The sequence below is a fragment of the Meriones unguiculatus genome, chromosome 5, assembly GCF_030254825.1.
Source record: "Meriones unguiculatus strain TT.TT164.6M chromosome 5, Bangor_MerUng_6.1, whole genome shotgun sequence".
In the NCBI taxonomy this organism is placed as follows: domain Eukaryota; kingdom Metazoa; phylum Chordata; class Mammalia; order Rodentia; family Muridae; genus Meriones; species Meriones unguiculatus.
The window spans coordinates 86,341,077-86,361,034 of NC_083353.1; the positions used below are offsets into that span (position 1 = coordinate 86,341,077).

Below are 19,958 nucleotides of genomic sequence, written 5' to 3' on the forward strand. Positions count from 1 at the left end.
GGCGGTTTTGCAGCTGTCGTTACTACACCTCTGGACGTGGCTAAGACAAGGATCATGCTGGCAAAGGTAAGATAAAGCCGATTCAGTGCCATGTCTGTTAGCAGGCAGAGCTGCAGCGATACAAGGCGAGCAGAGTACCTGTGGACCACTGATGACCCTGACACTGGAGGAGCAGCCCCGTGGCCCCGGCTGCAGGCCTGCAGCTGTCACTGTGGTGGGTCTGTGCGCAGCACGCTTCCATCTCGCACGCATTCTCAGAGCTGCGCCGTCTAAGCGGCAGCTCAGAGGGCCTCTGCCTGGTATGGCTATTTTCAGATCTAAGACTGAGAGGTTTCCGAGCTTTGTGCTCTGCGGAAGCTAATCTGCAGACTTGGAACTCAGGTCGCGGTTAGCTGTGACCAGTTAAGACAGTTGTCAGAATTGTTAAAAAGAAAACCAAACAACAAGACACATTCTGAGCTGAGCTTTAACGAATTCCAGTAACATACCCAGAGCAAGCATTCTCTCAAAGTGCGATACTGGGGAAAGCAGAGGACCAACCCTGTGCACGGGGTCGTTTGAAAATGGAAGGTGGCACTGCTGGTTTATTGTCAGGCTTTCGAATTAGACCCATTCCCACAGACAAGCCCACACCAGGCCAGACGTATCCCTCCACAGGCTTCCTGCTGAACAGTTGCCATCGGTTTCTAAGTGAGCTGTGAGAAGGAGCCCCCTCCCAGGGCATTTGTCTCCGGAGGCGAGATTTCCAAGCCAACCCAAGTGTGCCTTGAACAGGGTGTGAGGGTGCGGGGAGGCGGCTCAGAACTCCTGGCGGCAACTGCCCTGCCCTTCCTTATCTTCTGCAGGCCGGCTCCAGCACTGCTGTCGGGAACGTGCTCTCAGCCATGCACGGGGTGTGGCGCTCCCAAGGACTAGCCGGGTAAGGACAGAGCCAGCCCTCCGCTGCCTTGCCTCCCCCCCCCACCTCTTCCTCCACGCCTGCCATGAACACTTCGCATTTTCTTCTTATGTCCTTATGCTGCATATATAAGACAGCACAGTCAGAGGTACAGCCTGCTACCCACATGGTTCTTGGTGTCCCTCCTGACAGTGGACGACATACAAATGCGTGACCCTCAGTAGTATTTGGGCTGCAGCATTGATGCAAATAAGCCTCCCACTTACACAGCGCAGAACGCAAGTGAGTTAGGAGAAATGTTTGGGACTTGGGTGCTTGTGACCACTCTTAGAACCCTTGGCAGCCATGCCTTATAGTGGGCACGTGCTCCGCGCCTGTAGGTACTGTTTTGTTGGTGGTTAATTTTGTCACTGTGAAAACATCATGTGCTCACACCTTTGTAACAGTGTCACGCACACATCCGGGGAATATGGCTCCCAGCTGCAAGTACATGTGACTACCCTGAAGTTTATGGGCCGTTGTGACAGCAGTAAAGATCTGCATATCTGGAGATACACAAGTAGGATGAGAGACTGAGGGTGAGAAGTCACAAATAGGATGAGAGACTGAGGGTGAGAAGTCACAAGTAGGATGAGAGACTGAGGGTGAGAGGTTTTCAGCGCACCAGCATCTTACGGTGCCAGCATGGCGTACGCATTCTGTTTTTCTTTGAAGCGCTCACCAGCTCGTCACTGTGTTGCCTGCTCCACAGTGGCTGACCTCAGCTGGGCATTATCATTCTGTTACTAGTTTGTTTGTTTTTTTATTTTGCATGTGGTGTGCAGACACTGTGTTTAGGACGAGTGTGCTTATAGAGTCCAACGGTTGGGGTTGAGTGTCTTCCTCAATCATGCTCCATCTTATACCTTTGAAACAGTCTCTTACTGAGCATGACGCTCACCATTTTGGCTCCCATAGCTGTGGTGAGCCTCCAGGATCTCCCTGTTCCCTGCGCCATGGCTCGTACCTGCACCTGGCTTCTCTGTGGGTGCTGAGGATCTGAGCTTGGGGCAGGCATGCACAGCAGCACATCACTGCCCAGCCCCATGTGCTTCCAAATGCCTGCTTCCGAGCAGTGGTTATTCTACATTGCTGGAGCTGGGCCAGCGCCGAGGTGGTAGGACAGGATTTTCTCCGGGCAACCTTCTGGACGTGCTGTGTGGCGTGCACGGCAGCCTCCCTGAGCGCAGGACGGTGAGCCTGGCACCGGGATAGCTGCTGTAGGAGCAGCACCACTGTGTGCAGCCTCTTCCCCAGCCACTGCTGCCCATCCCAGCCCCACGGCCAACTGCACCGCTGACTGCCCTCTTTGTGTAACTCTGGCACTTTAAACTTCAGCTCTCAGATGGTCTGGAGAACATGGTCAGGCTTTGGCCAGGGAGCAGACCCCACATCTGTTTGAGTTATCCAGCTGGATGACTGAAAGTGGTGCCTGGGTGGCTTCACTGAATGCCAGCCCTGATGGTCTGAGGTGTGGATTGGAGCTCGTGGACAGGACTTAACTCTTGATGTCTCAGAGGACAGGAAAAGCTTGGTATAGCATCTGCAGTGAGTCTGTTGTTCATGGCTGTCACCTTGTGAGAAAATAAGACCATGTCAGCCATTAATTTGGGTACCAATTTGATACTGAACAAAGAAATGGAATGGAGGAGAAATGGGCTGTGAAGCCCATTTGCATCATTTGGGAAGCCTCCTAGGTAAGACGTGACTGGCCCACAGAGGCAGCAGCTGGTGACAGCGGCTTACGACATCAAAAAGGCCAGCTGCCAGATCTCAGTCTTGTTTTAGATTCTGTGGTGACTTAGCTGGGCCTCTGACTGTGGTGTGGTGGAGCTGCGGCCCATTTGCCGGTGCTGAGAAAGTGGTGACAAGAAATGGCACAATGGACGGGGCAGTGCCCCACCATGGCCGCTGCTCTGTAGATGATGCAAGAGCAGCCTTCCCTGTCCAGGTTAAGCAATGCCAGACGAGAGAAAACAAAACAGGCCAAGGAAGTATGTTTGTTCTGACCCGGCCCTAGTGCTGAAAGGCAGTTTGGATTGTTGGCTTGTCTTCTGAGTCTCCAGGCTTGGGCTCTGGTCACCTTGTACAGGGCAGCACTGAACAGCGTGTTCCAGGCAGCAGTGGCTGTGACTGAACATATTGCGACTCCAGCCCCTCAAGTGATAGAAGACAGCAAATGAAAACAGTGGCCCCTTTCTGGGCAGGTGGCTAAGTCCACTTCCTCCGTGGGGCAGTGCCAGATAGGGCCACTGCCGTCTGTGCCCCCTGCCTGGCACACACAGCACCTCTCAGCAGCCCCCACCAAGGAACCTGATGTCCTCTCAGAGGAGGGGGCCTGGGGGCTTACTGTTGGGTCCCACAGACAAAAGCCATGCTGGAGAGCCTCCTTTAGCCCGGAAGCTACAGGGCATCGTAGCTTGGCCTGGATTGCCCCTTCTTTTATTTCTTTCTTGAATATGCCCTTTAATGCAGTCACTTACTTTCTTCTGTGCTGCCAGATAGAATGGGGGTTGTGTAGGATGTGGAGGCTGTGTGTCCAGCAGGGACTTCCTGTGAGCTTTCTTAATTAGCCTTCACTTAGCGAGCTTAGCATGAAGATTTCCCTACATCTTTAAAAGACCTGAGTGTTGGCATAATAAAACACATGCCCTGCGCCCAGTCTCTCCAGTAGTGTGCACACATGAACATCAAACAACCTGTGATAACTGGTTCTCCCCTCCTCCGGGAATTGGACTTCGGTCATCAGTCTTTACCCACCGTTGCAGCCCAAGTTCTGATTTCTTAAGTTTGTCTTTCTGCATACAAAAGCACTTTTCTAGATAACAAGGCTACAGTAGAAGTAAGATTAGGCTTTCTGTCACCCTGCCAACCCCACCCCCTCTGCAGAAAGCAGTTACTCACAGCCTAGGACATGTCCTGTATCACCAGCCTGGCAATTATGTGGACTTGTAACCTTTTACGGTTGGGATTGCTTCTGTCTTGTCCTCACCAGCTGCAGGCTATTCCGCCGTTTTTACAATGCTATCTTGTCTAGCCAGGTGAGGGTCATTAGTAGATTACGTTCTTCAGTAATGTCACAATGGGTATTTGAAGAACTGCTGAGCTTCTGGGGAGTGGCTCCCTGATACCACTGTGGTGCTGACTGGAGTGGGGTGGGACACCCGAGTGTCAGGACTGACACGTGTGAGGTGTCCCCCCTTCATCACAGACATGTGTCTCTGGTGCCTTTATTTAGACTGACCAAGAAAGAATCCACCAAGATTCATCTCCTTCTGGTAGAATCACATTTGTAGAACCCTAACAGCAAAATGCTCCCAAGGCACAGGACAAGGACATAGCAGAACTGTTTAAGAACCTGCTTTGTCTCCCTGAACTGAGACCCATAGGTGTGGGTCCCACTCAGGAGTCCCACTACCATATACCCCTACCAGCCTCACGGCAGAGTCATCCCTTGTCTCCTTGTTTAGACAGCTCTTGGGACAGTGGTTACTGTGCTAACGTGAGTGTTCCCAGGGAGATGGTGCAGCACTCACTCATGCTAGGCTGGGCTCCAGTTTCTCGTGCAGACTTGGGAATGTTACTCAGTGGTCTTCTAAAAGGAAAGAAACGCACTGTTAGGTTTCTGTGGGATTTGACAGGTGGGTGCATGGAAGTGAGTTAACTGCACGTTCCAGAACATGGCCATTAGCTTAAGTCTTTCCTATCCCTAGGTTATTTGCAGGTGTCTTCCCACGAATGGCAGCAATCAGCATGGGAGGCTTTATCTTTCTGGGTGCTTATGACCAGACCCGAAGCTTACTGCTACAAGTCGGCAGGAAGAGTCCGTGAGGCAGACACCTCATGCCCTTGGAGAAGTAGACTGCTATGCAGTCCCCATCTTGTGGAACTAGCTCAGCCAACCAAGCAGCAAAGTGTGGCACCTTGAAGAAGGCTGAGAGAGCAGTGTTGAGTGCAGGCCAAGGCACAGGCTGCCCCCAGAAAACTATCCTTCGTGGGACTCAAGGCCAACATCTCAGTCCTCTCAATAAACTCTTGGTAAGGCTGAGGCCAGGCCCTTCCAAGTTCTTGTTTGATCCGCATCCTTCATTTTCCGCTATCTGTTGGAGTCACTAAAAAGCAAGATGGTTACAATTGAAAGCTAGTGAGCAGACTGGGAGGCTTGGGGCAAGAACGGAGCGCGTGGGTGTTTCTCCCCTGGGCTAATTACAGCTTTGTTTAAAAAGCAGGGGCTGCAGGTGCATAGCAAGCATTCTTTCTGGGAAGGAGGCTGCTGTTTTGAATTACCCTTGTTCTCCTATGAAAACACATGATTACATGATTACATTATTTTACAGCAAAGTACCCCAAATCCCTCTAGTATGTGATGGACAACAGACAGCTGTGGTGCCAGTGAGCGGGTGGGCCCAAGTTACTTTGAGGGAAGCAAAAGCCCATGACCACCACCGTCCTCCCTGGAGGCCAGCAACACTGGCTGGAGGAGGTGGGAGGGTCAGCATATTTGGGGAGCATAAGGCTTGACTAACCAGCTCCAGGTGGAAAAAAAAGAGGCGAACTATCTGAGGAATGTAATACCACTGTGTCTTCTTGGGGCAACAGTGTGTAGCCTATGATACTTTGTCTAAGAAGTCCCCTTTTGGGGAATAACATTATTAAAAGCAGAATAGCTGCATTTATAAGAACAATGACCATAGCACACACTTAGTATTTATAAATGAACCTTTATTAAAGACACTTAATGCCATTTGTTAGACACTTCAATATCTTACATGTTTTCAATGTACACTGTACCAAAATTTCTATAAATAAATAACTCTGTACATAAAAAGTAATACTTCCTCTTTCACATTGCCTCTCAGAAGCAGCAAATTCACATATTTTGTGGAAGTAACATTAATCAGCCAACTGTGGAGAATACGCATCTCAATGTGCTTACCCTGGGACACAGTGATGCCTGTGACGGCACACTGTGAAACAGGCCATCACTGTGTCGGCACTTCCCTTCCGCTTTCAGGGGTTTTAAGGACCGAGTTTGTTTCCATGTAGGTTTTTCTGAATTACACATTGGCACTCACAAGATGGTTAGCAACAGGGCCCCAAAGTGCAAACACACCAAGGTCTAGGACTCTAATCTCGCGCGGGCCAAGCCTAGTCTCACTGTGCAAGGGAACGGTGTGGACAGGCCTGCTCAGCAGAAATGAGCTGGCTCTGGAAGCAAACCTCTTCTCCTCCACTGCAATGCTGTGCTGGCAGAACTAAACCTCACTACTGGAAAATCCACAGGTACCAACACTGGCAGCCTCAATAAGCGTCAACCAATCATTGAAGAAGACAGACATTTGCTTTTACCAAGTGAGTTACAAAGAAAGATGGAATTGTTCTGAGCCATTGCTTTCTGTGGATCAACAGCCCTCACTCTTCCTCAAAGATAGACCCTGAACCTAGAAGAAAGGCAAGTGACATGTGCACCCCTGCTCTACTGTGAGGCGGCCAGCACCACGACTGCATAGGTGTGGCCAGTGCACTTGAATCTGCCTACTAAGTGAGCACACAGCCAAAATGCCCTCCTCCGCAACCACCAGCAACAGCCAATGTGCTATTACCTGAATTCCAGCTGTGCATTAAGGCACCAGAACTATTCCTGACCCTCTCCAAAGTTAGACAGCAACCTAATGTGAAAATATCACCCAAAGCGGGACCCATGCGATAAGCATTAAAATAGTCTCTGTAAAAGATATATAATATATATGAAATCTCTGAAAACTCTTATGTACAGTGGTATCAAATACTTTTTCTGCCTTTTGTACACAGTCTCTTGCATCTCTGTGCTCCAGATGCCAAGTCCTTTAGCCGACTGAGGCTCCACATAGAGGTGAAAACTGTCCAGGTGATGTCTGGACACCACTTCCCACAGCCTCTCCTACCTCTTCCCCGTAGCGACTGCTTTAAAAGAGCTGAGGTAGATGAAGCCTAGCTTTTCGGTGCCAATAGCAATGGTCCCCTCCGTTTGCCAGTGAGCTGTCCTTTCAGTGGCACAGAGTCAGGGCTAGAGTCACAGGTCTTGGGGAGGTGGCCATTGGAAACAAGTAAGTGCTGGGCTTCAGTAGACATGGCATCTTCCATGAGCTCTGGGCTGCCTGAAGTCAACGTAAGAGAAGGCTTTAGGCCTATGGAGTCTGGTTCATGTAACTTTGCAAAAGTCCAAGAGGAAGCTCCTGTTAAAAAAACAAAAAGGAGGTATGTCAGCCTGTGCATCCTCACCCCGTAAGGGCTCCCAAACCCACCACTGACTCCTCTAACACAGTACTTACCTTTGCCATCTGTGGACGCCGCCTTGTTCTTCACAGATGGCAGTATTCTGTCATGGTTACTCGGATAAAGGGAACCCCCAGAGTGGGCATGAGACCCATCAGCAGTCCCGCTGTAAGGATGGTGTGGAGAATATTCTCCGTCATGCCTCAGCTCTTGGCTGCTTGCTGTACCTGGTTGCCCACTGTCTCTTGACACAGGCTGAGGGTGGAAGGCTTGTTCCTTGGACTGACAGTCCGTGTCAGAATTGTAATCACTGCATACAGCAGAGCCACTGTGTGCTGAATAAAGAACAGAGCCAGAGGTCATTTGGAGCTACGGCCCAAGTCTCCACTCCCTCTCAGAGGCCCAACTGGAAGCCCTATTCACTGCCTTTGTGACCACCCCACGCCTTCCTGGAACAGTGGGAGGGAGTGGCCCACGCCATGTCCTGGTCTTCTATCTGTAAGTGTCCACATGAAATTAATTTAGAAAGCACACTCTGAACACAGGAGAAGTGAATGAAGGAGAGAGGAAAGGGAAGGTTTGCATTAGGCATCACACAGAAATGAATCTTCTGAACTAGACATTAAGCCTTCCAGAGTCCTGGCAGCAGGTCTGGGGAGATGGCTCAGGATGTGAAGTGCTTGCCGAGCACGAAGATCAGCGTTCAGGTCCCCAGTACTCTTGAAACGCCAGGCAGGGGTGCTGGCCCACCTATGATTCAAGGGCCTGAGAAGAAGAGGCAGGAAATCCTGGGGCAAGCTGGCTGGCTAGAATAGCCAGAGCTCTGGGCTTAAGTGAGAGACCCTGCTCAGTATGTAAGGCAGGGAATGGCTGAGGAACACACCATCAACTTCTGGCCTCCAACCTGAGCACCTTACTGCTAAATAATCCTAGCATCTCAGAGGGCAGGGACAGCCTGGTCTACAAAGTGAAACATTGTCTGGACAAGACAAATCAGTCCTGGTGCAAGGGTAAGCCTTGCCCTGAAAGTACCTTATAATTTTAAGAAAACTCAGACTTCGGCTTACCACACAGTAATGTATTACCTAAGAGACACAAACTCTGAAATCAAAGGAAGCCAAAGCTTCCTGTTTGTATCCTGAGCACAATTCAGAGGCAACCAGTGATGTGCTAGTCCTAATTCACTAAGACAACCTGATTGCGGTGTCAAAAGCAATTGCTTCCCTTGATCAGTGTCCCCTACCTGTTGTATGTGGAACAGTTGTCCTGTCGGCCTTCTCTGTCACTCTCCAGGGCTCTCCAGCGTATCCAACACATGGCTTGGGCTGCCTGCATGTAACGCTGTGAACATCTACCTCTGGGAAGAGGCTCGAGTCTCTCAGACACACACCTGGAACGGAGCCCTTACAGTTCAGAGGCTGCCTAGGGTCAGACCGCAGCTCTTTCCCAGCACCCATCCCTTCGCACCCATCCGGGACTGGATCCTATCTATGCTCCTCAGAGACGCCCAGATCCCAGGATGGCCAAGTCCCTTCTGGGAAATGGTGCCATGTGTGCACATCACCTGTGTACCTTGTCTGATAGACCTTAAGTCCTCTGTACTCATAGTAGCCAGCAACAATGTAAAGTCTCTATACATAAGCAGAATAGACCAGTTTTTCTTTCCTGAGTATTTTCAGTCTGTGGTTGATTGACACACCACATGTAAAGCACCCACAGTCCTATAAAGCAGGGCGATGGTTTGGGGACATGGACTGTCCTTTGTATCCATTCCCCCTGGCAGCCCTACCCTGACCAGAAGAAACAGTGCTAAGCCCAATGCAGGGACTTTCTGGAGGACCAGATATTAAAACCATAGAACTTGCACAAACCAGATGCAGAGCAAAACAGCTGTCTGTTAAAAGACCTGGTTCATGACATGTGACCTAGGTCCCCAGCCTCCCCCAGGGAGGAGGCAAAGCTGCATCCAGGACTGGGAGCACAGTCGGATCAGACTGCCTCACTTACCATTGCTTTCAACGTGCCCATTGGCCTGATGACCACCTTCAGTCCTGACCACAGTTTCCTGTCGGTCAGAAAGGGTTCCCTGAGAGGAGAGGTAGCTTGGAACATCTGGAGGCACGATGGTTTCATCTAAAAGGAGACAAGACAATGAAATGACAGGGCTGCCACAGCAACAGACTCAGATACTATTCACCATCACAAGGTCACTCCACAGTGGTCCAAAAGCTGTGCAGCTCAGCAGCAGCTGATTAACCTTCTCGACACCCTAGTGTAAAGTCAAGGCACTCAGACGTCTGACTCCACAAGGAAAAAAGCAGAGAAATACGGGCCTAACAGAAGCACAAGACTGAGAGCTTGGGAACAATCCAATTCATGACCATAGCCAGGAGGCCCCAGTGCCTCTGAATTGCCACGGAGAGCAGACACTGCAGAGGCCAGCAGGACTTGTGTTTGAGAGCGTTCTCATGTCCCGTTTTGTCCTTCAGGATGCACGTGCTATGAGGGGACCAAAGCCTCAAATCCACAGACAGTCCAGAGCCCTAAAGCCCCAGGCCTGGTGTCACCCGCCTCAGACTGCAGCAGTGTCTCTCACACACACAGTCTCTGCTACTGACCTGTGTTGGTGACACTGTACTCCTCACTCTTCTTCCTGGTCTGGTAGATGATGCACACCCACACCAGCGAGGTAAGGACGATGCTGCACACCACAGCAATGGTGAAGATGCCGACGGTGGTCCCATCCTTCCGGCAGCCAGGGGTGGGCAGAATGCTCAGCTGGCTGTGTGCTCGCTCGGTGCCCAGGGGATTAGACATCTCGCAGGTGTACTGGCCCGCGTCCTCCACCACCACATTCTGAACAACCAGCAGCTGGTTGCCTGGAGTGAAGTGGTGTCGCTCAGTGAGGCTCAGTGGGCGACCGCCCTTAAGCCAGGTGATGCGCGGGGTGGGACTGCCATTTGCTTTGCATTGAAGGGCCACCGTTTCCCCTACAGTTACCACTCGGTCTTCCAAAGGCACTGCCAAGGACGGGGTTTCTGCAGGAAGGCAGTGGACATTGCACATTTAGTCTATGGGGCTTGCTTGCAGGAAGTCTAGTTTTCTGGACAGGAGACAATCTCATGTCGCAGTGAAATGCTATCTGAGATCCAACCTTTTCAGAAAGCCTAATGTGACTAAATCATTGCCATTCCAGGAATGGCCTCAACAGAGCAAATACTAAAGCCCTACCTTGTCCCACACTGTCCTATTACACACCTGTGTCACTATTCCTGAGCAAGACCACATACACACACACGGGAGTCTTACACAGCCTAGCAAAGAGCCGAGTTCCCTCAAGACTGAATTTATTGCCCATTGTCTCTTATGAGCCAAAACCATTTGCTTAAAAGAAGCCCTGAATTTCAGACTAAGTAGAGTCTATCACAATTACTCTAGAAAGCAGCTACCTACAGTCTTGAGTTTTCCCCCACTCCCACCTCACCCCACCACGCTGTCAGTAGCAGACCTAGGACAGTCAGGGTGGCATTCGCTGAAATAGAGCCAGCTGAGTTCTGGGCAGTACAGCTGTAGACGCCCATGTCGTCCGTCTTTACGTCCGTGATGAAGAACACATCATCATCTGGCATGACGTGCATACGTCGCTCACGAGCCGCAGGGAAATCAGTGCCTCCATCCTTCTGCCAGGCAATCTGGGGGTTCGGGTGGCCCGTGGCAGCACACTCGAGACGGGCTGTGGTGCCAGTCCGGATGGCAATGTCATAGGGTATTTTGGTGAATGAGGGCAACACTGAGGGAAAAGTACAGGTGATGCTGTATGTGATGGCTGCATACAAAAGGAGACACCTAGTAGATCCCGACTATGCCCAGGCCTCAGCTCATTGTTCCTTCACCCTTCCCACCCAGCTTCTCCCATCACAGGCACAATGCTGCACCATCACTCTAAATGCCCTCCTACTGCTGTAGGCTGGAGCTGCCCACTCTGGGTCAGGCCTCCTAAGCCTCCCCAAAGGTTACTGTGTAGAGACCCTCCCAAAGCAGAGGTCTGGTGCTGACCTTCTGTAATTAGCTATCTGGAGAGAGCTGGGCAGCAGAGCAGCTGCTGTTAGGGAAAAGCTGCATGCCGGCACCAATGGGTTCGCTCACCCCTCTTGGAGAAACCCACTGGGGGTGGGGCCTGTGGGGCCACATTACCCGCCACACCTAGCAAAGATATGCAGTCCACTAGCTTGTGTAGCTTTAATATCAGTGCTGACACTGGGCAGTATCCAGACTTGATGTCCAAACCACTGTGGTGGAGTCTAACAGCTACTTCAGTCTCCAAGAAACACTCTGGCCTCTCTCAGGCCAGCCCAGACAGCCTGCCCAGCTGTGGCAAAACATCTATTTTGTGGTACTGGGCATAGCTGAGAGCACGGGGGAGGGGGTGCTCTGGGCCACCCACAGCCAGTTCATCAGCCCGGTGTGGAAGACTTACCTATTTCATGCTGCCCTCACCCCTCAACACGCCACATCAAAAAGTGGTCCAGAGGACCTTGGCTTGTCACAGCCTCCGTGCACACTGGATTGTCAGCCCACACCTGCTGTCCATAGCCCCTAGAGCAGCAGTTCTCAACCTGTGATGCATGAACCCTTTGGCAAACTTCTATATCCAAAAATATTTACATCATGACTCATAAGAGTAGAAAATTACAGTTATGAAGTATTAATGAAAATAATTTTCTGGCTGGGGTCACTACCACATGAGAAATTGTATTAAAGGTCGCAGCATTAGGAAGGTTGAGAGCCCCTGCTCTAGAGGGATGCTCTGGTCCCAAGCTGCCTTAATTCCACAATGCCACTTGATATAACCAGACTTTAAAAATCATTCATCCAAAACCAAAAAGGATGATTCAGCCTGTGAAACTTGGTCTGGGACAAACCTAGGGAACAGTACAAAGAAATGCACCTCATAGCAGCGTGTCTCAGGACAATCAAGAGTGGAGTTTGTGCGACTCAGCTTGAGAAGCACAGGTGCCGTTTTCTTACCATTGACAGTGAGCCTGGCCTTGTCAGAGTACGTGGAGCCAAAGTGGTTTGTGATGACACACTGGTAGCGGCCCTCGTGGCCAAATGTGACGTGCCGGAGGTGCAGGATAGTGGTGTACTCCATCACCTCGCCATCCTGTGCACGGACATGTGCAAAGTTCTCCATGTCTGCATTGGCCAGGACCTCATTGTCCTTCTTCCAGGCAAAGGTCATTGGGGAGCTGCTGCTGCTGGCAGCGGAGCATGTGAAACGGATGTCCTTGCCCACCACAGCCATGGTTGTCTTGGGCTGGGTGATGATCTGTGGCTTTGGAAAGTCATCTGGGGAGAGAACCAACTGTGAGTCACCCTACTCGACGTGAACGCTAGCTACCTCTCAAGCCAACAGGGAGCTGGGTCAGTTCTGGGCACGGTGCCAGTGCAGTCAGTTCCACCAGACGGGGGGAGAGCTGTGCCATGGCTCTCGGCCGCATTGCCTCCTGGGTTAGGAATAAAACCTTGACTCTTCAAACTCATCCAACCAGCCTAGGGTTTCCTTCCTATGACTATGCCAGCTTGGCCCACTTTAAACAAAATCCACAGGCACCATCAGTCATACTTACAGGCCTAATTCCCAAAGGACTGAGGTCAGGGCAGGACTCAGGCCCACACTACTGTTAGCACAGGTAAAATGCCACAAATTGGCAAATACAAGATTTTTAAGATTTGTGGAAACCTTTATGTTTAATAACAATATGGTTTGATTCAAGAAAAATGCCACGTTTCAGTACAGAAAGTGATCAGTGCAGTGTTTCATATATCCAAGTCTCGTTCTCTGTCCTCCTTGAAACCCAGCAGCTAGCAACTGGTAAGGGCCAGCTTCCTCAGGAGCCCCACAGATAACTATTAGTGTCTGGCAGCAGCTGGCAACCCCAAAAGCTTGCAGGGGCCCTGCAGGGCAGAAGAAGCCCCATTGCTAAGAAACTGGTGGCCTGGTCAAGCACCACTGTCTAACTCCTCCGCTGTTCTGGTGAGCAACCCAGCCCCACCACCCAGGCAGCTGGTGAGGCAGCTCTTAAAGACAATCAGATGAAGACGAAACCAGGAACGGGAATTAAAACTTTCAGTAGAGTGCTAAGAATTTAGGCTACATAGGTATACAGGTATGCATACATAGGTATGCAAGCACCAAGGGAAGGCTTGAAGGGTTTCTAATTTCTTGTGACTGGTCTTGTGACCTGCACAACCAGAAAATGATGGCAAAACACAGCACCTACAGGAATCCTGGGTAAAGGGTGGGAGACTCAGGAAGGATCTTTATATCCAGTTGTTAGCTAATCCCTAAAACAACAAGCAGAAACCCGAGGGCTGTGCTGTGCAGAGCAGGCTGGATGGCACATGCCCAGGAGACAGCCTTACCAACAGTCCAGAAGGGCAGGATGCAGGGAATCTAGCCCCACATTGGTCATACAGTGTGCTCTTTGTTGCCCACTTTCAACAAAAAAAGTAGGAAACATACAGATAAGAAAATGGCAGTTTTGTATCTTACTATAAAAAAAAAAATAGTCCAAGCACTAAGGGAATCATATGTAATAACTAAAGACCATGAATACCTTAAAAAAGAGACATAAAAAGGAACCAAATGTAGTTTTAAAGTAGAATAAATGAAATTAAAAAAACAAATCACTTAGAGGGGCCTGACAGCAGAACTCAGCTGGTGGTGGAGTCTGATTTTGAGAGAGGTCAATGGAGACTATCTACCGCGAGAAACAAACAGTGAAAAAGAAGAAGGCAATGACTGACAGCTGGTAGAGGCCTGTGCCACCACATCAAAAGGTAACAAGAGACCACCGTGACAACGGAAAACATTTTCAGAGAAATGGGCTCAAGCTTACTAAATCTGTTGAAAAAGATGCATCCCACGTTCAGTGACTACAAGTAGAATAAACTGGAGAGCGACATTCTGAAGCACCGTGCTCAACCTATTAATACCAAAACAGCCCAGGATCGACTCACTATATTAGAGCCTCTGCAGCACAAGCAACTGACTTCTCATCAGAAATCAGGCTAGAAGATAGTACAAATGTATATCCAAAGTCCTTACGCCAAAATTATCAACTAAAATCCCCATGTCCAGCAAAAATACCTTTCAAAGTCAAGGGAATAGTGTTAAAAAAAAAAAAAGACAGGGTCCAGTAGAGAATCGTGTATCCAAGGGAAGACTAAATCCATACACCAAACACAAACATCATAAAGGAAATTACCCAGGGAAGTGTAAAATATCAATAAAGGCTGGTCAGCCTAGTACAATGGTAAGCCCCAGGTGCCAGCGAGAGAGTCCTCTCAAAACACAGGGTCCTGAGGATGACGTCAGGGATTGACCTCTGGCCTCCTCATGCATGCATACAAAAGAAAAATTTAAAAAAAGATACATATATATATTATATATAATCCAGAATATATCAGCACAGCTGTTGGATTAAAAAATCATACAAACTTTGATAGCATTTCCATACATGGCATTCCAGTTTCTGTCACATTCAACTGCATCTCTCTTTCTATGTAAGAGTGACAGTAACATTTTTACAGTATAAGCTATAAAATAAGACTGAAAGAACTAACAGGAAAAGCAAGCAGGTAAACGAGAAGCTACCAAGTAGCAGCATGGATCAGGGCAGCAGAGCAGCTGGATGGCAGTACACCCCAGGTTAATCTAGTCAGTAATGCCAAGATCTTAGTTTACTGCAGAAGTCAACAGATTGCCTGACATTTTATAGCAAGATGCCAAGGGATCCATAATTTTTATTTTTGTTGCCCACTTTTCAACAACAAAAGTAGAAAATATACAGATAAGAAAATGGCAGGCAGTAGAAATGATCTGAGGGACCCTAGATCCTAAACCTTTTTACTACAAAATTAGTCAAAGAACTAAGGGCACCAAATGTAACAGTCAAAATAATCTTGACAAAGGGAGTCCCTGAAGTTCTAAATTTCTTAGGAGGAAGCACAGGAGCAAAGCATTATGACTTTGTGTGAGGCTTTAGTTCTTAAAAATGACACTGACAGCACAAACGAGTGAGAACTCAGACCAGTAACTAGGACTTTTGCACGTCAGCTGTCAAGAAAATGAAAGAAGCTCACAAAGTGGACATGGTGGCAAATCATTTGCATGATTAGCGTTTACTATCTGGAATGTAAAAAAGCAGTTCCAGCTAAAGAGCAGGGAGACAAGATCTGGACAGATTACTTGGATGGCTAGCTCTGCAGGGATGCAGGGATGCATTCTACTGCAGCTACATCACAGTGAGAACAAGTGTCACTATACAAATCAGACATATTGCCAGTGGGTGGATGGAGTCCTGAAGCACTTTGGGAAAACAGCAATTCCTTAAACAGTTAACAGATTCAACAATTCTATGCTAGGTATAAACCCAAAAGAAATACATCAAAACCTCTGTGCGACTGAGTGCAGCACAGAAGATCCAAAGAGTAAAGGCAACCTAATGCCCAATATCTGGTGATGAATAAATGAAATGTATATCCATACAACAGGAGGCCATTTTGCCACTAAGTGAGCTCATGGTACAAACTGTGCTCTGGGGTGTAGCTCAGAGGTAGAATGCTCCCCAAGCGTGGCTGAATTCAAACCCCTGCAACCACCAAGAAAGAACCAAGGATTCAGTTACAACTTCTAGGAGGAGCGAGCTATACTTTTTATAGTCCTATTTATGTCAACTGTCTCAAACAGACAGAGTCAAGATACAACTGGACTGGTACCTTCAAAGGATCTGGAGATGGAGAGTGGGACCTGGAACTGAGGCAGTTCAAAAAATGTTGAGGTTGGTCTAATGCTAATTACTGACCCTCAAGATCTGGCTAGTGCCTGCTGGATACCCAACCTTGTTTGTGCAAATGTGCCTAAAACATTATACCTGATTGGTCCATTACATGGTACCTAGGCAGGACAGAGGGAGGAAGCCACAGACTAACTTCAGAAAGCCCAACAAGTTAATGGCTGTGGAGTGAACCTGGCCTCATGCTGTGGCCTGCTTTTCAGTGACCCTGCACAACACTGGATTCCACCCAGGGAGCCAAAGCACTGAGAGCCTGCCCTGGGAGCTAATGTGTTGGGAGGTGGAGGGTGAGCAGATCAGGGGATACCTGTCTCCCCGCCAGCAAGCATCATTCCAAAGAAAAAATGTTGAACAAGTGGCCCCAGGACACCCCTGCGGCTAGAGGGGGTCATACTAGCACTGTCCAGGAGGAGATTCTGAAGCTCAGTGAGGCCAGAGGGAACTGCTGACAGAAGCTCACACATCCCCACTCCTGCTCAGAGCAACAGATCTCAACAGGCTTCTCATTCCTGGATTGGGTCTTGGCTGTGAGGCTACGTTAGTCCTGCCAGAGCTGGCCCAAGTGTGTGTTTCAGCTATTCAGCATTTTCTGTGTTCTTCATAACTAAACCTGGGTCCTGCCTACCCCTGGTCAAAGACATGGTGAGAGCTATGTTAACAATCTCAAGGAAGACTCTCACCAGTGCACATTTCAGTGGTTTGGACAAATAGCAAAGAGTGCAAGTCAACATCAAGGAATTATTTTTACTACAGTGGCTGTTCTCCTGAGACCTGGTCTTCCTGTGTTTAACCTCTCATTCTTAGAGCTGGAAAGAAACACACATTGAAACCCCATCCTCATGCACTGTGTAAATTCATGGCCAAACCTGGGCACCAGAACCCTTCTGAAAAGACCAGAACTATCTCACTGTAACCAATTATTTAGATTTGTAGCTGAACCTACTCCCTTCTAATTAAATACATGTACTCCAAGAACCACAGCATGAGGCACCGTACAGTAAATACATGTGGTTTCCATGGGAAATAAATTGCACCCAGCAGCTCATCTGTAATCATGGACTACATTAACTAGGGTCACACAAACACATCTCACAATGAGAAGTTCCTCTTGGCCTCTCTGCTCTTCATCAAAAAAAAAAAGAAAAAAAAAATCTCAAAGATAATCTTACCACACACAAAACTCTCCGGCAGCACTGAGAAAATGCTCTGGCCCTTCAGTGATTCTGGATGGGCACAGGCGGCTGTCACAAAGGCCTGTAGCATCCTGCTCACTAGCCATGGGGGCAGCCATTTGAGCTGGCAGTCACACAGGAAGCTCTCGCTGCTGATGTAGCTGAAAGAGAACCAAGAGGTGGACAGTTAACATGTGCCCATAAGGGAGGGTTCTTCAGAAAACATCACAGCCAGTCAGCTTAGGAGCCAGGATGTCAAGCTCCAAACGCAATGCCTTGCCTCATGGCTTCCTCCAGGGACCAGGAACAGCTCATGCAACCTCCCTGCAGATTCCAATGGAGTACGGCTTCCCAAGATGTAGAACCCAAGATGCTGCATGTCAAACACGCCCCCAAGAGATACTGAGAATGCTGGTCTGAGGACCACACCTAGAGCAGCAGTGGTTTTAGCCACATTCTCAGGCAGTCAAAGCTCCTGTCACCTCGAGGATGCCTTCTAACCTGTTGTGGCCTTGGATACAGCCCATATGTGAAGGAGGGTCTACTCAACCACTGGCTCTCTACATTCTGAGAAGTAATGTGGAATGTCCAACAGACTTTATCTAAATTCAGCAACAAAGCCCAAGAAACCTTTGCCAGCAAGGCTGTTTTCTTTTTATCTGGAAAAACTGTAAATGTTTTAATTTGTAAATTCAAGCCTCACCGGCACCTGCCTTTGTCTTGCCTGTGTCTACCTTCTCACCAGCATTACTGAGGAGGGCAGAATTCGGCTCCGAAACAGCGCTAGCGAGTTAACTGCTACAGCCTAGCAGGTATGAGAACACTCAACTTTGGTTTTGTGAGGCTCCAACCAAAACAGAGAACATTTTCCTTTCCACTTTCCAGCAGCTGAGGTTATACTTCCATCCAAACAGAGCTCACAATGGCCACCTGAGCTCCTTCTCCAAGGGTCATTCAGGTAAGTCACCCAGAGTCTGGCTGCCCTGATCCTGAAAGACCTGGAGTCATGGTTAAAGAGTGACACTCGCCCAGTGAGGGACGAGAACAGGAAGGCAAATGTGTGGGCTTCCCTCGTGGACTTCCTGTGGTACGCGGTGACAATGGGGTACATGTGTGTTCAGACATTTCAAGCACGTCCTCCTCCCGCACCAACAAATGAACTAGCTTTCTGTTGTCTCTCTCCTGACCTCTAATAAACATGGAGGTGTCGAACTACTGAAGAGCAGGGAAGGACGAACACTAACGCACACTGACAGCACAAAGCAAACCCCGCCTTCCTCCTCCTCACCCTCCCTTCAGCCTCTTCAAATCACTTCAGAAAATAACCTTTCCCAAAACTCAACTAATTTATCTCAAAGCATGAAAACAGGGATCGGTCCCTCTTAGACAGCAGTACCATTATGAGGTTTTACATTTTCATTTGAGGGGCAGATAGCATTCTGCTGAGAGGTGCCTGAGGGCTGTCCTGTTGAGCTACTGTGGTGGCAGAAGGCCATTCACACTACCCATGAGAAAGCACACGGGTGTGATTCTTACACCGCACACGGAGGCAAGTGTCGCAGGAATGAGCCCCGTGTGGTGGGCTAGCTGTGTCAGGTCAAGTGAAGGGCCAGAAGGGGTTCTACTGTCAGAACCACTCCCCCACGTCCTCATCAAAAGGACACTTGTGTGTGGCAGAGCAAAACAGACAGGAAAGGGCCTAGGGAACGACGCCACTGCATTGCTGGGAGACTGGGCAGGGATATATTGAAATTTTAGCCATATGAAAAACTGGGGAAATGAATCTCACTTCAACCTTTGAGCAGACGTATACCGAGAGAACCAGGCATTGTACCACATTCGGCATATCTGCTGAGTTTAGCAATAAGGTCTCCAGTGAAGCTCACCTCAGGGAAGAGGCCAGGCTAGACACAGCAAAACCATGGGCACCAGAAATGGGAAGGTTTTCCTCCGTGGTGAGTATGAGGTATGGAGAACACAGGGAACAACAGGCGCCAGACCCCAGGGAGAACACTAGATCCTGGTCAACACTAGATCCATGGCGAAAAGGCAAAGGCCAGGCTGGCTGGCTGGTGGCACCATGGGGTACCTCGGCCCTGCAGATTCCAGTCTTTTCTTCACTCAGGCAGAACTCCTCGGCCACCACTAATGGGCAGTGTTTTATGTGGCTTGTGCCTCCAACCAGTGCAGTTCTCCACTGGCTTACGGTGTGCATTTTCACCATTCCAACAACTCAAGGTGCGTCTCTAGCCATTGCTTATGGAAACTTACTCAAAGCCTCACTAAAGAAATAGAGTAACTGCTGCGATGTGATGGAGAAGAAAAAGTGAACCTCTTTCTGTCATCAGAAGACTGCCCAAGGCCAGTCATGCTTTGAGAACATACAACAGCTAAAGGGAGACCACGCAAGAGACCCAAGCTGGGCCTCCAGAATCAAGCCACAGACATCTCGTCAGCCTAACAGACTCCTTCAGGAAACCCCTCTCAAAGACAAAGTCAAACCTAAAGAATCAAAACTAGTCTACTTAAAAGATGATGCTCCCATTTATAGAGAGACTTTGTCTTACATATCAGAAGAGCACTTAGCAGACTCTGGCCTGCAGGCCACCGTCTGTTTCTGTTGGTATAGATTTAGCAGCACACAGCTGTGCCCATTTGTGTATTATTGCTGCTGTCTGCTGTAATCACACATTTGAGTTCTCATGACCCAGGCCCTATGACCCAAAAAGTCCA

General features: G+C 49.1%; 2 protein-coding genes across 6 annotated transcripts in view; one reads left to right on the forward strand and one right to left on the reverse strand.

Annotated features, from left to right (window-relative positions):
• The window catches only part of Slc25a26 (solute carrier family 25 member 26), a 91,924-nt gene extending 86,923 nt beyond the window's left edge, over positions 1-5,001 (forward strand). For all 4 annotated transcript variants that reach the window (XM_060383827.1, XM_021631952.2, XM_021631953.2 and 1 more), the window contains 3 exons: positions 2-66; positions 846-919; positions 4,651-5,001. In XM_060383827.1, the coding sequence (XP_060239810.1) occupies positions 2-66; positions 846-919; positions 4,651-4,768 (257 nt within the window). In that variant the 3' untranslated portion in view covers positions 4,769-5,001. The remainder of the gene's footprint in view (position 1; positions 67-845; positions 920-4,650) is intronic.
• Positions 5,002-5,638: 637 nt separating this feature from the next.
• Lrig1 (leucine rich repeats and immunoglobulin like domains 1) overlaps positions 5,639-19,958 on the reverse strand; it is a 100,751-nt gene continuing 86,431 nt past the window's right edge. For both annotated transcript variants that reach the window (XM_060383825.1, XM_021631950.2), the window contains 8 exons: positions 17,223-17,386; positions 12,221-12,541; positions 10,701-10,982; positions 9,811-10,230; positions 9,200-9,325; positions 8,436-8,582; positions 7,249-7,527; positions 5,639-7,152 (listed from right to left, as the gene is read on the reverse strand). In XM_060383825.1, coding sequence (XP_060239808.1) covers positions 6,908-7,152; positions 7,249-7,527; positions 8,436-8,582; positions 9,200-9,325; positions 9,811-10,230; positions 10,701-10,982; positions 12,221-12,541; positions 17,223-17,386 — 1,984 coding nt within the window. In that variant the 3' untranslated portion in view covers positions 5,639-6,907. The remainder of the gene's footprint in view (positions 7,153-7,248; positions 7,528-8,435; positions 8,583-9,199; positions 9,326-9,810; positions 10,231-10,700; positions 10,983-12,220; positions 12,542-17,222; positions 17,387-19,958) is intronic.